This window comes from Channa argus, chromosome 13 (genome assembly GCF_033026475.1).
Source record: "Channa argus isolate prfri chromosome 13, Channa argus male v1.0, whole genome shotgun sequence".
NCBI classification, from domain to species: domain Eukaryota; kingdom Metazoa; phylum Chordata; class Actinopteri; order Anabantiformes; family Channidae; genus Channa; species Channa argus.
This window is the reverse complement of record NC_090209.1, coordinates 15,180,525-15,195,522: the sequence shown is the minus strand read 5'-3', so window position 1 is coordinate 15,195,522 and position 14,998 is coordinate 15,180,525. Positions and strand designations below refer to the sequence as shown.

Here is a 14,998-nt window from a genome sequence, read left to right as displayed (position 1 = left end):
TGTTCCTACGTCACGGACAACACCTCCGGACCGGCCCTTTGACGTCACGGTAGGCCCTCATTAGGTTGCACCACCCCATTGCGCGGACACCTCAGAGCCGGTGTACAGAACCTAAACGGCTAACGTGACAGGCCTGGATAATAAAGTACCACTTCTATTCTAGTAATTTAATTCTGAGACGAGTATGGTGGCTGTTTGAAAAGGGAAAATGGCACAGAAAGACACGCTGCTACATCTCTTCGCCGGGGGGTAAGTTACATTAAGGATGTTGATTCTAACGCTAAATGAAAAGATAACTCGATGCCAGCTTGGATAACTTTAGATACGAGTCGGTCATGGAATTTACTCTTAAATTTACAGATCCGGCATGTGACAAAACGAGAGTCGACCTAACACTAAGGTTGATCGTGTTCTGTCGAGCTTCGTTACCAGTTAGCTAAATATGCTTCTGTCTCTTATCCACTAAGTTGGCATCATCTAATATGTGAGTTATTCAATTAAATCAAAACATACAAAAGTTTGTCTTAAACTGTCAACTTTGCTGGCGTTGTGGTGGGCAACGTAATCAAACGTTCGCCGGCGACATCTTCTCTTTCAACTTAGCTAACAAGCTAATTCCTATTAGCCACTGTAAGCTAGCTGAAAATCGCCCTGAGTTAACCTTTTTGTTTAAGTACGAAATGTCTTCGCTGTACTGAGAGTAACAACTTTTCTGTCTCTTGTAAACTGTCCCTGAGTTACCGGTTAGTTATTTTTTTGTCTTTGTTTTTTTATTTTTTTAAATATTGTCCTGCACCCAAATGTCTGAGGTGGCGCAGTCACGAGTCGTTAGCCTGTAGCTCAGTTGCACATTATGTCCTCTGTGTTATGTAACCCCGAGGTTGCACTTTGCGAGCAGCCACGGGTTCGTACAGCACTGCCAGCAGCTCATTACCACCTGACTGCAGAATGCGTTTTATAAGTCGTGGCCTCTGATATAAGGTTATTGATGATTTGGATGGCATCCAGCAAATGCTAAGGTCACATTTAAACATCGGCTTGCTTAAAATGACGCCATTTTACCCTTGAAGTTTTGTTAAAAAGCTTACCATCACCCGTGTCTGTAAAAAGGAAATATTGACCTTTTTTTTGTTTAAGTTTAATTATGCAGATTATCTTAAACCTGCAGTAACTATGACCTAAGAAAAACTAATACTGTCCAACAAGCTCAGATGGTTTCTTAAGTTTCCTGGAACATGATAAGTATTTGACTCTTACATAAGTGTTGACAGATGTATTATTCATCCCATTTCCTTCTATTTAACAACTTGTTGGGTGGAAACCAAGTGCAATGTGGAAAACCTAATCCACAATGTAACTTATCGTCGGTATAATTCACAGACATTTGATATGAGAGACTCTGAATGGGTTAACTGAGTATATCTGCTGCAGTGCAAAAGACTGTTCTTTGACCATAATTGTCCACTTCACTTGGCCAGTGGCTCCTCGGCTGTGTTAAGATAGAAATGTGCCTTCCTGAATCAGATTTCATATAAGTAACCTTTTTAGGTAATAGGACAATAATTTAATATTGTAAGTAGGGGGGGGTCATTGTATCAATAAACATAAATTCCCCACTGGGGCATTCTCCGCTTAGTAGAGAAGATTTCAACTATTCCCTTAGAATCCATATTTTTGTGTGTTCATTTTGCAGATGTAGTGGTACAGTGGGGGCCATTGTTACCTGTCCGCTGGAGGTGTTGAAGACACGGTTGCAGTCTTCTGGCCTCAAACTCCGGCCCGTCTTCCATGTCCAGTTGGGCACCCTAAGTGGTACTGGAGTGATCCGTCAGGGAACTGTTACACCTGGACTGCTGCAAGTCCTTAGGTAAGCTTTTTTTTTTTTGAAAATGCTACAGCAAGCTGTACAGGCTGTCCCTTGAGGCGTTTGTACTTTTCTACTTAGAAACAAAGGGACACCAGGTCTTGACAAGTGCTGTTTATTGTGACTATCTTATAAGGATTGGCACAATTGTTAGCTGTCAACTTTAATGTTAAGTTGACGTCCTACTGAGTTTTATACTCCAAAGACCTCTGCGTTTAAACATGTCTGTGTTGATGTAACAGATTCGTCCATTTGTGTTTGGTGTAGTTGTATAAAATCCTGTTAAGTTATTGTGATGTAGTCTTTGGAAATGCCTGTCAAATTTTTTTTAAACATAAAAGCCTCTAATTTTGTCTTACATAAAGTCGTTGTTGACTATCCTGTTTGTAGTGTCTATAATCAGCTGTTTAAGCCCAATGCAAAATGCACATTTCCCCCTGGTTTCACATGTGCTTAGTGTGTTATTCTGTAGTTTCCATGAGTAGCTCTTGTATGAGCCTGTTAAGGTTGGGTATAACTAGAAGCAAGGGCCAAAAAGAACGAGCAAAGTGCTAAACTGTAATGCTGTGTCAGGGTTATATTACACTCAGATGACTGGGCCACAGACTGAACCGGTCTAGACTGGTATCCCTGTATCTGAAAGCTGTAAAAGTTGCTTATGCCTAATTATGATAATGTTGGTTTAAGAGTGCAAATATGTCCTTGGTGGTTCAGGTGAACTTATTTCAAGGCTGTTAGGAATTGTTTTTTTATTTTATTTTTTTAAATGTATTTACTTATTTTTGTAAAACTTGCTAATCATAATAGACCTTTAAGCCCCATTCCAGCCATGGAACGATTAGCTCAACTTTGAATTAAAAATATGTAGTTTAGTTTCTAAAACCATCGTTTCGCTTGAAAATGTGTAGGGTTTCAGTGCGAGATGGAAGCATGAGGTGAGGTGTATATTACAAGAACCAATGCAGTTTGCAGTTCCTCATCACTAAGCCCCTGGCAGTCATTTAGAGAATTAAGGTCACTATCTTTGGAGAGTTAAAAAAAACGGCCACTGCAGAGGGCTCCGGTTTAGAGTAGACACTTAGTTGAAACAAGCTCAAGTGAACATGGCTGGTGTAACATTTCGAATGAATGCTGTCTCACTTGTTCCCTTAATAGTTCTTGGAATAATCCCACTAACCTTTGCTGTAACAACCATTGAAATAGTTTAATACATATTGCTGTGTAATTTGGTAAAAGTCTTGGCCAATGTGTGTTTCATTGTTTATGGCTGTTTTTGTTTAATTTCAGATCAATTCTTGAAAAAGAGGGACCAAGATCGCTTTTCCGTGGCCTTGGGCCAAACCTCGTGGGTGTGGCCCCCTCAAGGTAGCTGAAATAATTTTATACAGTGAGCATTTTAGTTGGTCAAATACATCAGGATTGTCCATTAACATCACCAAACTCTGTATTTTTGTCCTTGTTATTAATATAAACAAAATGGGAAGAAGGAAGGCTCTTTAGTGAAGCTGTGGCAGTTTCTTCAAGTATATTACTTCTTTTTGTCAGTGCACGGGACTATATATTCTGCACCCACTAGAAAAATCTTTATATATAAAATATATAATAACACACACACACACACCCCATGATTATAATTATTAAACATTTACAAATAATGACAAAAATGATTAGTCTTTTGTATTTCTGTGTAAAACTAACGAGAGACTTCACTGTTGCTTTAGTACACCTTGTATAGTTTCAATTTTACCTTTGTTCTATTTTTAGTGTCAACAAATAGTCAGAACTTTGCACTGTTTCTTCATTGTTGATAATCCTGGATGTGTATACAACAGGAATTTAATGAATAGTGAAAAAGTTGATCAGACTTTGACATTCTGTTAAAATAAAGAATGTGGTTGACATGGGTTACATTTACTTTACTTATGGTAAATGAGTAACCACAGAATGAGTGTTTCTCAGTAATGTCACTGTCTAGCTTGGTAATGGTTTGTATTCAAAGCAGCTCTGGGCATCAGAAGTTCCCAGTGCTTATTCAGCTCATTCTGGTCCAGTGACAGTCTGTTCCAGAAACCAAACAGAGAGCAGGCGCAGGGAAATGAATATCCCTGAAAACACTCCGTCAAAGCTGCATTCCAGCAAAAATGGGGACAATTTGCATAATTGCACCACTGTTATAAAAACATCCACCTTTTGAATATGCATACAATTCCAAGTACTTTACAGTTATCTTCAAAACTGCTTCTGTGTTGTGTACAATTTTTTCCTCTCTTTCAGAGCCATATACTTTGCTGCATACTCTAAATCTAAAGAGATGTTCAATGGGCTGTTTGTCCCCAACAGTGGAGTTGTGCACATGTCCTCTGCAGGTGTTGCAGGTGAGTCCCTTCATTACATAAATGCAAATCACAGAACAACTTAAACAGCATAAAAATATATTGCAGTGCATGAACCTTAATGATGATTGTAAGAAACTGTTGAGAAAGCGTCAGTAAAAGTCAAATCTATTGCATCGCACAAATATGTGCTCTTTTCAGTTTTCCAGATGTTGCTAGGCTAGTTCCATTCTGTGAGTTCACCAAAATCATTATTTTTTTCTTGGTTCCTCAGCATTTGTTACCAACTCTCTGATGAACCCCGTCTGGATGGTTAAGACGAGAATGCAGCTGGAGAAAAAGTACATACATGCTTCAATTCACTTATTTCCCTTATATCACAGCGTTACCTTTTTGTTTACTTCCAGACTGACGGTAATGTTCTTTGGCCAGTCTTGGGGAAAACTATTTTGTTGGGTTTGCAGATGGAATGGTACCTAAAGGTAATGTGACCTTTCACAAAACAATGAATAGAGCTCATACCCTGTCCTTGGGTTATGCCAATCAGAGACTGAGTGTGACCTCATGGTGCAATACACAGTGCTGACGCACTGTCCTGCGTGTAGAACAAGAGTCTATATTTACATTGAGTACAAGGCAGTTGTATTGCGAGGTCACAGAGGTCTGTTAACTATGTTAGAAAACACACATGCCGCTACAAAGAAGTTAACTATGAATAAAGAAGGAAGAGAACTGAATGATTTTCAAACAGAACTCAGTTGTGGTTGGACTAGCAGAAAAAGAACTGGTTCCTTATTTGATCCCACTAAACAATCAACTATGAGTGATTGTTATAGTTAATAATTAATAGTTTTGAAGGGCTACAACGATGTTTTTTTTACATTAATGAGCTTGACTGATCTGATCTTTCAGAGCCAGAGGAGAGAAGAAAATGAATGCACTGCAGTGTGCCCGTTATGTTTACAAAAGTGAAGGGATCCGGGGTTTCTATCGAGGCCTGACCGCATCATATGCTGGCATCTCAGAAACCATGATATGTTTCCTCATCTATGAGACACTAAAGAAACACCTCGCCAAGAGCCAATTCGCCTCCCCAAATTATGAAATGGAGAAAGGAGCATCAGACTTCCTGGGTCTAATGATGGCAGCTGCTTTTTCAAAGGGTTGTGCATCCTGCATAGCCTATCCACATGGTAAACAGTTGCATATCTTGTTTGTTGCAACACAACAGCCTAATGTCAGAAGTTTTTAATTTTGATTTTTTTTTTTTTTCTCTCCACAGAGGTCATTCGGACAAGGCTCCGTGAGGAAGGCAGCAAGTACAAGTATTTCTTTCAGACAGGGAGGTTAATAGCAGTAGAGGAAGGCTATGCAGCTTTTTACAGGGGACTCATACCACAGCTAATTAGACAAATCCCTAACACAGCCATTGTCCTCTCCACATATGAACTCATTGTCCATCTGCTGGGAAATGCCAAATAAAGACATGTTTGACTGCTGGGGTTTTCCTAACAAATGATTGGCAAAAACCCAAGGTTCACTGGGCAAGAGACTTTTCAAAGAGCAGCACATACATTTATGATGTGGCGTTGCAGAGACTTTTTATAGTGGAACTGAAGCAGATTGTTCACTTATCCAAAGAGCTATACATGTTATTTTATAGAAAGCTCAGCATTAGGAGTTTAGCAAAATATTTCAAGACATTGTGGTACTTACTGAAACTCAACACCTGTGAAAAAGGTCATTATCTTAGAAGTCTAGTGTTTCTTTAATTTATTTATTTTATTTTTTATTATTTTGTGACTGTTTCCTCATCAGTGGTTAATGTACCAACACATAACTGTGCACGTTGACGTATTTACTTAGAAGAAGGGAAGTCTTTTCAGAATTGCTGGTAATGGTACTCCTCCTTCGTTGTACTGATGATGCATAATTTTGAGATTTTTGTTTCACAACATGCTGGTTTTGAGGTTTGAATTTCAGAGAACGTATTTGTTAATATATAAGTACTTGACTGTATATTTTATTTGTAAAAAAACGTACCTTTTACAATACACAGAGAACTTGAATGCTTTTTTCTGACCAGTAGTTCAATAAAATGCATCAAGAAACTACATCAGCAAATGGGTGACTGTAATTCTGATCTGAATCACCCAAATCCTCTAGTAAGTATAAGCACCATAAAGCATCAGCATCAAAGAAATAAAGGCATTCAGGAGGAACTTGATGACAAACTTCTTAAGAAATATACTTTCACTCCACGTTGGGAGCACATTTAAAATTCTACAGATATAATCAGCATAATGTCTCAAGTAATATATAAATACTCAGTTTCTTTGAGAGACATAAGGTGGTTAGTTATTGATAATGTTCTATAATTTCCTACTGCTGGCTTGACCCAAAGTCAAAGGCCTGCAAACAAGTCTTACACTGTATCATGCCTTTTATTTCTTTCTAAGATGTTCAATCTTTACATAAGTAACTAGAATGTTTAAACCTGATTATCATAAAGAAGAGTAACTCTAAAGTGAAATGCATTGAAATTCTACATATATAAAACACATATAGCATGCTCACTGAGAGCACACCTCGACAATCTGTCATCCTTGGAATATCATGCCATTAGGATTACAGTTAATGTGATTGGGAAACTTCTGTGATGAGGTTGTAATGCTGCTGTCACACTTCCCTGAAGACTGCACTCCCTCATCATCTTGGGAGACCTGAAAATCCACATGGACAAACCTCAGGTGGCTGAAGTGTTTGCTCTTCTAAACATGTTTGGCCTGAGACTGGTCTTTACTCCCCCAACCCACAAAGCTGGCAACAACCTGGACCTCATTCTTACCTAGAACTGCACCACAGACCTCTTGGTCACTCCTTTGCATTTAGCGGATCACTTCTTCATTCAGCTCACAATCTTCAATTCTACACCTTCGCATTCTCCCACCACATTCTGCCGCAACCCCAGGTCTCTCAATCCAGAGCAGTTCTCTTCACTGGTCTCTGCATCTCTATGCAATTCAATCATAGTGAAATTTAATTCACAACAGAGTAATCTCAAGGCACAAGCCTCCAGCAGAACCAGGCTCGGTGGTTGGCAATCTGCTTGGACCGGTTGGAGTGAGTAGAAAGTGGAGAGAAGGGGAAAAAGGAGCAACAAGAAGCAACAACAAAACACTGGGCAGATTAGTAGGACTAGTAGCTGCACACTGGAAACACACAGCTCCAACGGAGGGGACACCTTCAGAAAGGGACAGAGTGAGGGAGAAGCAAAACTACGGGAGACAAACAAAAAGTTAATGTCATGCATTGGCGACATATAAATGCGGGGAGAAAGTAAAGGAGGAAAGGAGCTCACTGCATTGAGCAGTGGGTCCCCCAGAAGTCTAAGGCTATAGTAGCATGACTATAACTATAATGTTTATCAAAGAGGAAGGTTTTAAGCCCAAACTTAAAAGCAGAGAGGGTGTCTGCTTCCTGAATCTGAACTGGGAGCTGGTTCCACAGGAGAGGGGCTTGATAGCTAAAGGCTCTGCCTCCCATTCATCCTGCTAACTTCTTCCAATATTGCGTTGCTCTCCTCAGTTTTAACTCTGACAAAGGAGGATGTATCCACCCTCCTCCTCTCTAACAGTCTGACCACCTGTTCTCTGGAACCAATCCTTTCCAGTCTCCTTCAAGCAGTTGCACCCACTAATGCCAGCCATTAAACAAATCATCAACACATCTCAAGGAGGCCCAGATTACCCCACTGCTTAAGAAGCCTTTCCCTTACCCATCCCTTGTGGAGAATTACAGGCCCATCTCTCCTTTCATTTCTGGCCAAGACATCTTCATCTCAACATCTTCAAGACTGAAGTTCCTGTCTTCCTAGCCAGACCTTCGACCCAACAAAACATCACAATCAACATTGGATCTGGAGTCACTGTCGTCAATAAGTCAGCCAGAAACCTGGGAGTCATTATTGACAAGCAACTGAGCTTTGTGGACCACATCTCCTCAGTCTTTAGGGCATGCAAATTTGCCCTATACAACTTTAAAAAAAGATCAGACCATACGCCATGGAATATACAACCCAACTCATTGCACAGGTGCTGGTCATATCCTGTCTTGATTAGTGCAATGCCCTGTTAATGGTGTTACCACCATGCATAATCAAACCCTTGCAGATAATCCAGAATGCAGCATCTCTACTCTGGCTTCCTGTAGCTGCCCACATCAAGTTCAAAGCTCTGTCTTTTGCCTAAAGGGGGGTCAGCTCAACAGCACCTGCTTACCTCAAGTCCCTCATTCAGATCTACAATCCCTCCCGTCCACTGCACTCGGTCAAAGAACAATGTCTGGTGGTCCCAGACATCGCAGACAAAATTTGACAACTCAGGTATCAATCAGCACAAATGTTTTCTTCCTGTTTTGAACAATTAATCAACATCTTTCTCTAACTGTAAGCATCAAAATGTACTTTTCAGTTATAGAACAATGTTGAATAATAATCCAAAACAGGAAAATGACATTTGTGCTGATTGATGTTTTATGTGGGAGGATTGCTGAAGTTGATGTCATGTGAAGCAGAGTGAAGTTGTGTTACAACCTGTCACCCTTGAAAATGGCTACCGGTTTTATTCATGGTGAATTAATTATTTACCATAGCTAAGACACTGTGAGGCATTTAATATGAAATGGCCAAATGCCCTAAAAGCACAGGCTTTTCCATAAATAACTTTAATATGGAAGCCTGTTTCCACCACTAGGGGAAAAAGATCATGATATCTCAAAATTATACAGATGGGAATTTCATTAGTAACAACTTTTAACTGTGGTTATATGACAAGTTAATTTGTCTTTGATATAAATAAATTCTATCTTAATATTGGAGTAATATAATATATGTAATATCATGTTTGTCCCTAGATGTAAAGTCAAGGAACTACCACGTAGGACACTGTCTACATTATTGTTAGTTTATGACGTGTGTGTTTACTACTTTGTTTCATAAAGACAACAAAAAACAGACATCTGCTGTGTGGAAACTGGCGTGACACCTCTTGCTGCCAGCAGAAAATACCATGACACGTCTGTCTGTTGTCTAGTTGCAGCTGCCGCGGCTCTTCTGGATGCCACACCAGGTGCCGCTGCTTGCCGACGCAGCCACAGGCTAACGTAAGCTAGCTAGGTAGCTAGCGAATCCCTTGCTCGTACACATACTTGCGTCAGCTGTCAGCACCATCACTAGGACAACGGGCATACTTAGTCCCTCGGTGACACTGGTGTTCTCCTCGGCCATCTGATGGAAGGCTGAGGGGGACGATGCTGATATTCCTCCGTGTCCTTCTGACAGGTGTTGTTACAATAAAATAACCTTAATTTATACTAGTTAGCTACCCTTGTTGGGCAGCTAGCTAGCTAGCGGTGTGACACGACCATCTAGATAACCGCTAAAGTTAGCTGTTAGCTTACACGATTATGCAATGGGATAACCGGAGTAATAATAAGTTAAGCTATCATCACTGTAAAATCAGTTACGACATGGCATTCACAATATAGAAATTGTTTTCTCATGTCTCTGTCACCTGTAAATATAACCGGCTAACGTCTCGTTAGTCTGAAAACCTAATTCGAGAAGGAAACTTAGACCAGCCTATGAACTTGATGGTTGTATCTGAATTATATGTTAACAATGTAATCATAGCTCAAATCAAAGACGTTAAATAGAGTGAATGTTTAATAGATACTGCCCATTTGAAGGCTACAGGCTAATGCTAATAGTCCTAGACAGACGTTAGATTTAACGTTACGCGCTTTTGAAGGATGTAATCTGTGGTGCTGCTAAAATCTATTGTTTTATACCTGAAAGTGCTCGAATCTGTAGTTCAGCCCCACTACTAACTGCAACCTATTAGAAAAATATATCTAAGTGTCATGCAACATAACCGCCACAAACCACTGTCACCAACATGACAACATTGTGTTAACACCTGTTTCACCTGAACGCCCTGATGAAACAGCATTGGTTGTCCACTGCTGTAGCACACGCTTTGATGAAGCCCACACAATGCAAAAGTAAATGTCTACTGCTAACAATTTGCATGTAAGTAATTCCATGTTTTTGATTAAATTTTTTCCACAGGCCTGCTAGGTGTTGTGCGGGATGAAGCTGCTGCTTTTGGTAAGGATGACTGATATTTACCTTGTGCAGTCTTTTCCACATTTTATATGTCTAAGTATTCTTTGTTTGATTTACAGGTAGGGTCAGATTAATGGGTGGGGATAACGAGTGTTCTGGCAGAGTTGAGGTTCTCCGCCATGACCAATGGGGAACTGTTTGCGACCACGGCTGGGACCTCCGGGAGGCCGATGTGGTGTGCTTGGAGCTAGACTGTGGCTTAGCTGAATCTGCTCTACATGGTGCAGCGTTTGGTGCAGGAAGAGGAGAGATTTGGCTGCGGCATGTCCAGTGCTCTGGACACGAGTCCAGTTTGACACGCTGTGCTGCAGTCCTTCACAGTAACTTCCACTGCACCCATGATAATGATGCAGGGGTGAAATGCTCAGGTGAGATTCAAGTAAGGGGCCATCCAGATGATTGAGTGAAAAAGGTTTTTCTGCTGTGTTGATTCAAAGATGCTATTCCATTACTGATCATTTAGATGTTTAAAATAGCATAAAAAGATGTAGCAGCAGTTATCATTGGCTTGATTTAAATGGATATGTTACAACATTTGCATTTGGGAAACAGTTTTATGGACACTCAAACATTTAATCTGTATACTGTGAAATACTTATGCAGGGTCTCCTTGCATGGACTAGAATCAATAGCTACTTAGAATAGCTACTAATAATTGTGCTAAAAGTAAACTTAGGACTAAAAATACTATTACCTTATTTATGAAGCTGCCTACTGCTACTTTCAGCAAGGAGAACGACTGCTCCTTGTAAAGCATGTAACGTCACAGTTTCATGACAAAGCCACAAATTACAGCTTATAGTGATGTGTTGTAGTTTTTCCGAGTTAAGTATTTGCAGTTTAAAGGATTAAAAAAAATGGACATTTAGTCTGCTCACTCAAGGTACATCTGTATTTGGAACATTTGCACAATAAAAGATCATGTAGCTCAAATCAATTAGTGATCTCCATGTTCTCAATAGTGCTTCGGGCAAATATTTTAGCAAGCAGTATTCTTGATGATTAAACTAGCTGTTTAAATGCAGTTTAATTTTATAAATGAAATACTGTGTACTGGAGAAATTAATTGATCTGTACGTTACCTTTGCGGCTGTAAGAGCAATTTAACTGTTATTCAAGTAGCAGAAATTGTCTGACTCAAATCAGAACATCTTTGCATGTGAAGTTACAATGAATGTGGTTCAATAGCCTATATACTGCATTTTGTTCATTTTAATTAGGCAATCGAATCCCATACGAGGTGTCAAAAAAAAAGTTTCCAAAATTTTTAATAAAGAGTTTCATCATTAAAAGTCAATTTGGTGGACATAAGAGGGCTATTCTTATTTAGGAATGTTGATATATTGCTCTAACTGCTACTCCTGAAAATAGGGCCAAGATAGTAAATCATGGTTTTCTAACCTGAGAAACTTGTCGATAAACAGCATACGCAATCACATATCTTGTTCTCTTGTTTTGTAAATGAAACTGGTCCCTCCTTTTCTGTGAGGCAGGAAATCTCAAGCCAAATGCCTGTCTCATCACCTAGTGGTGAAACAAGATTCTAAACTTTGTTCAATCTTCAAAAGTAGCTTTTAGTTGCAACTCTTCTCAGTATTCTGCCTACACTAACATGGTCCTTATTCTCAGTGCATTTCTCTACCAGTCTCTATTTGTCCCATTTTTAAGAAACAAGGACAAAATGCACAAGTAGTGTGATCAATTTATTTGGTTAGTCAGAAAACAAAAAACAATGCATGCCAGCATTAATTTATCAATAATAACGTGAAGAGCTTGGTCCAGTGGATCATACTCAATTAACCTGTCTTTACGCGCAGGTACCCTTTTAACACCTGCTCTCACACTGCTGTCACCTCACACTGTGTTCTCTCCTGGGGAGGCTGTTCGCTTCAGCTGCAGTGTTCCACTGGGTCATCACCTCAGAGACTTCCACCTGTACAAGCACGGAGTGTCCACGCCACTGGTTACACAGAGGGCAGACCAAACCCAGACCAGAGTCGAGTTGACACTGTCCGACATAGAGACTGTCCATCAGGGCAGTTACAGTTGTAGGTATAGGATCAAAAGTGGCTTCCCTTCTCAGCTACTCAGCTCCCCACCCAGCAATTACATCAACATCACTGTGGGTGAGTCATGTCTAATTTATAATAACCCACTTGTGCTACCCCCATTTTTCTATATTAGACATTTGCTTTTCTGCAGAACCAACAGAATGGGTTTGATCTTATTTAATTTTTAATTTCTCTAAATTTTGATTTCATGTTAAAACATTTATTGTTTTCTAAGAACAAAAAACACTGTGGTTTTTTAACATTGGTTTTCACTGTTGACCTTTGGAAACAGTATCACAGTAAAACAAAGCAGTATTATCAGCTTTCATTTCTATGCTTACCAACTCATTTAACATTCTACAGGTAAAAAAATGGTCCTGTGATGAATTTTAGTTTTTTGCTTATGTGGGTGAATGCCCAAAAAAGCTAGTTAGGTGGACCATTGTCTCCTGGTTTCTTACTGCTAGCCTGGACTATAATTATTCCATTTTAGCTGGTTAGCAGATAATTGTAAATAATTTTGACTTGTTTCCCTTTTCTATATTGTTTATTGTTTTTAACTAGTTTACTTAGCATTTACGGACATTCTTTACCTAAAACTCACGTTTCTAATTTGTAGACACTTACTTATTAGCTAAACGCTAGAGATGAAACAGAAATATTTTAGAATATTTGTATTATGTGTATAAATGTGGATTGGGTTGCGAGGTTTATCCACAACATGGTTGAGGCCTACACTAACCTATAGTACTACTTTTTTGGCTGATTACAGTAGAACTCTTGACTCCTCAGCACTGGTACAACACGTCAACTGAGGCCCCGGCTGGTTCCGTCATTAAAGGCCAGAGTTTTAACATCACCTGCTCCACCCTGCAGCAGTACCCTGGAGGTTCCTTCCAGCTCCGTCTGATCCGCTCCAATGGCACAGTGCGTCAGTCTCTGCCTGCTCTCACACCATCTGCAACATTCACCTTTCCCAATGCCCAGACTTCCAACGAAGGCTACTACTACTGTCTGTATCGTGTGCAGCTAGGTGGGCGTATCTTCGTCTCCAGAGAAAGCCAGCCCCTGCCTATAGCCATCAGAGGTCAATCAGATTATTGTATTGTGTGTTGTAAACCTAAGTAACTACATACATAATCCTGCTTGTAAGGGTACCTAATTTTATCTACTGTGTTGTTGCCAAAGATAAAATTTTATCCTCAATTCAACTTAAATATAACTCTTCTTACCCTCAGACCCGGATCCATTACTGAGTCCAGTGATGATCAGCTGGCTTGTGTCTGGCTTGACATTTATTGTTGCCGTCATCATCATAATCATTGTGGCCAAGGTAGTGTGTAACAAAGAGAAGAAGCCTTCAGAACTGGAGCGTGAGACCAGAACCTGTAAGTTCTTTTCCCCACCAGAAGTCTTTCAGCTTTGCACAGAAATATGAAAACTTTTTTTGTTGTTTGTATTGGCTTTAGAAAGCATGTCGTATATGTACGCTAAAAAGTGTGCTTCTGTTTGCAGGCGTTGAGAACAATTATGTTGCCTTATCAATTAACAAGCTATGATGGTCAGTATGCAGGCAACAAACTACTAAAGGTATTTAATTTAAACCTTCTTTCAAATGTCATGCTTTTAAAAAAACTATTTACATCCCTTGGTAGTTTCAATAAATCAAAGGGATTGTTTACTACAGTCAACAGAAACCTCTGGACAGGTCATCTCCATTTAATTAATGTCACTAAAACCAGCTGCCCTCATTTGATATGTGTATACTTCCATGATCCCTATACACAGCTGCCTCAGTCACTGATGCTTTAGGTGTGCTCTATTAAATAGCTAAATCTGCCCTCACTCATTGTTTTATAAGAATGTTTTGAATGAAGTCTAACGTGGAGGGGTACTTTTTTTTTTTTTTTTTAGTCTATATTATTTTGAACTTTCATCTTTGGTCACGTCCTAAACTGTGCAACACTGTTGAATTAAATAAGAGATCTTTATATTTCTTCTTTCAGGCAGAAGGAGTAATGAACTGAGCCAATGTGGATTCATGCAGCAGGGGAAGTAACAAAGAAGCAGACACTTTTTGTGTTCATCCATGACACTGTTTGAAACAGTACAAGCTGGACCAGTTTGGATGAGGCACAGTTTTCATTAGACACTAACTACGATTGCACTGTTACTGCTGGGAAACAGTGGATACGATTCGCTGTTACATGTTGTATTATCAGAGTTGCCATGACCCCAGATATGTGGAGAAGAAAACTACTGAAAGCTTAACTGGGGAAACTTTGATGGGTTCTTAAGGTCTCTGTGTATATGCAGTTTATAATCAGGTAACACTAACAATGGGCACCAATAGCTTAGTATTTACTTGCCTTCACAGATCAATGGTATTTAAAGGACTAGAAGCTGGTTTTTGTATTTAAGTTTACCTTACTATGCATTTTGTCATTATCATTTACCTTACTGCACTTCAAGTGTGTAGAAGATGTAGTTGATTAAAACGATGTTGTTGGAGCTTGTTTAAATGGGTTTTGTGTCTTAGAGGTTTGACAGTCATATTTCTTCA

The 14,998-nt window shown here is 39.5% G+C and overlaps 2 protein-coding genes across 5 annotated transcripts; both read left to right on the top strand.

The window, feature by feature from the left end:
• The first annotated feature begins 54 nt into the window (after positions 1-54).
• slc25a33 (solute carrier family 25 member 33) lies at positions 55-6,311 on the top strand. Its single transcript, XM_067525898.1, has 7 exons — positions 55-249; positions 1,694-1,867; positions 3,152-3,229; positions 4,139-4,239; positions 4,472-4,538; positions 5,110-5,390; positions 5,480-6,311. Exons 1-7 carry the CDS (start codon positions 209-211, stop codon positions 5,677-5,679), a joined length of 942 nt encoding a protein of 313 aa, XP_067381999.1. The 5' UTR covers positions 55-208; the 3' UTR covers positions 5,680-6,311.
• Positions 6,225-14,946, top strand: si:ch211-150o23.3 (deleted in malignant brain tumors 1 protein). Of its 4 annotated transcripts, XM_067525895.1 has the most exons (9): positions 6,225-6,362; positions 9,199-9,360; positions 10,328-10,366; positions 10,444-10,752; positions 12,202-12,510; positions 13,208-13,522; positions 13,674-13,823; positions 13,951-14,025; positions 14,442-14,946. In XM_067525895.1, the coding sequence occupies exons 4-8, from the start codon at positions 10,458-10,460 to the stop codon at positions 13,992-13,994; spliced, it is 1,113 nt and encodes a 370-aa protein (XP_067381996.1). In that variant the 5' UTR covers positions 6,225-6,362; positions 9,199-9,360; positions 10,328-10,366; positions 10,444-10,457; the 3' UTR covers positions 13,995-14,025; positions 14,442-14,946. The 4 variants fall into 4 exon arrangements, with proteins under 4 accessions (XP_067381996.1, XP_067381997.1, XP_067381995.1 ...); XM_067525896.1 differs by lacking the exon at positions 6,225-6,362 and having other exon boundaries at positions 6,501-9,373; XM_067525894.1 differs by lacking the exons at positions 6,225-6,362; positions 9,199-9,360 and adding an exon at positions 9,380-9,538.
• Positions 14,947-14,998: the final 52 nt, after the last annotated feature.

Coding starts and splice junctions, on each gene's coding strand:
- si:ch211-150o23.3 (XM_067525894.1), top strand. CDS start 9,508: ATGCTGATATTCCTCCGTGTCCTTCTGACAG. Junction 9,539..10,327: donor CCTCCGTGTCCTTCTGACAG/GTGTTGTTACAA, acceptor TTTTTTCCACAG/GCCTGCTAGGTGTTGTGCGG. Junction 13,824..13,950: donor GGAGCGTGAGACCAGAACCT/GTAAGTTCTTTT, acceptor TTCTGTTTGCAG/GCGTTGAGAACAATTATGTT.
- slc25a33 (XM_067525898.1), top strand. CDS start 209: ATGGCACAGAAAGACACGCTGCTACATCTCTTCGCCGGGGG. Junction 3,230..4,138: donor GTGGGTGTGGCCCCCTCAAG/GTAGCTGAAATA, acceptor CCTCTCTTTCAG/AGCCATATACTTTGCTGCAT. Junction 4,240..4,471: donor GTCCTCTGCAGGTGTTGCAG/GTGAGTCCCTTC, acceptor TTGGTTCCTCAG/CATTTGTTACCAACTCTCTG.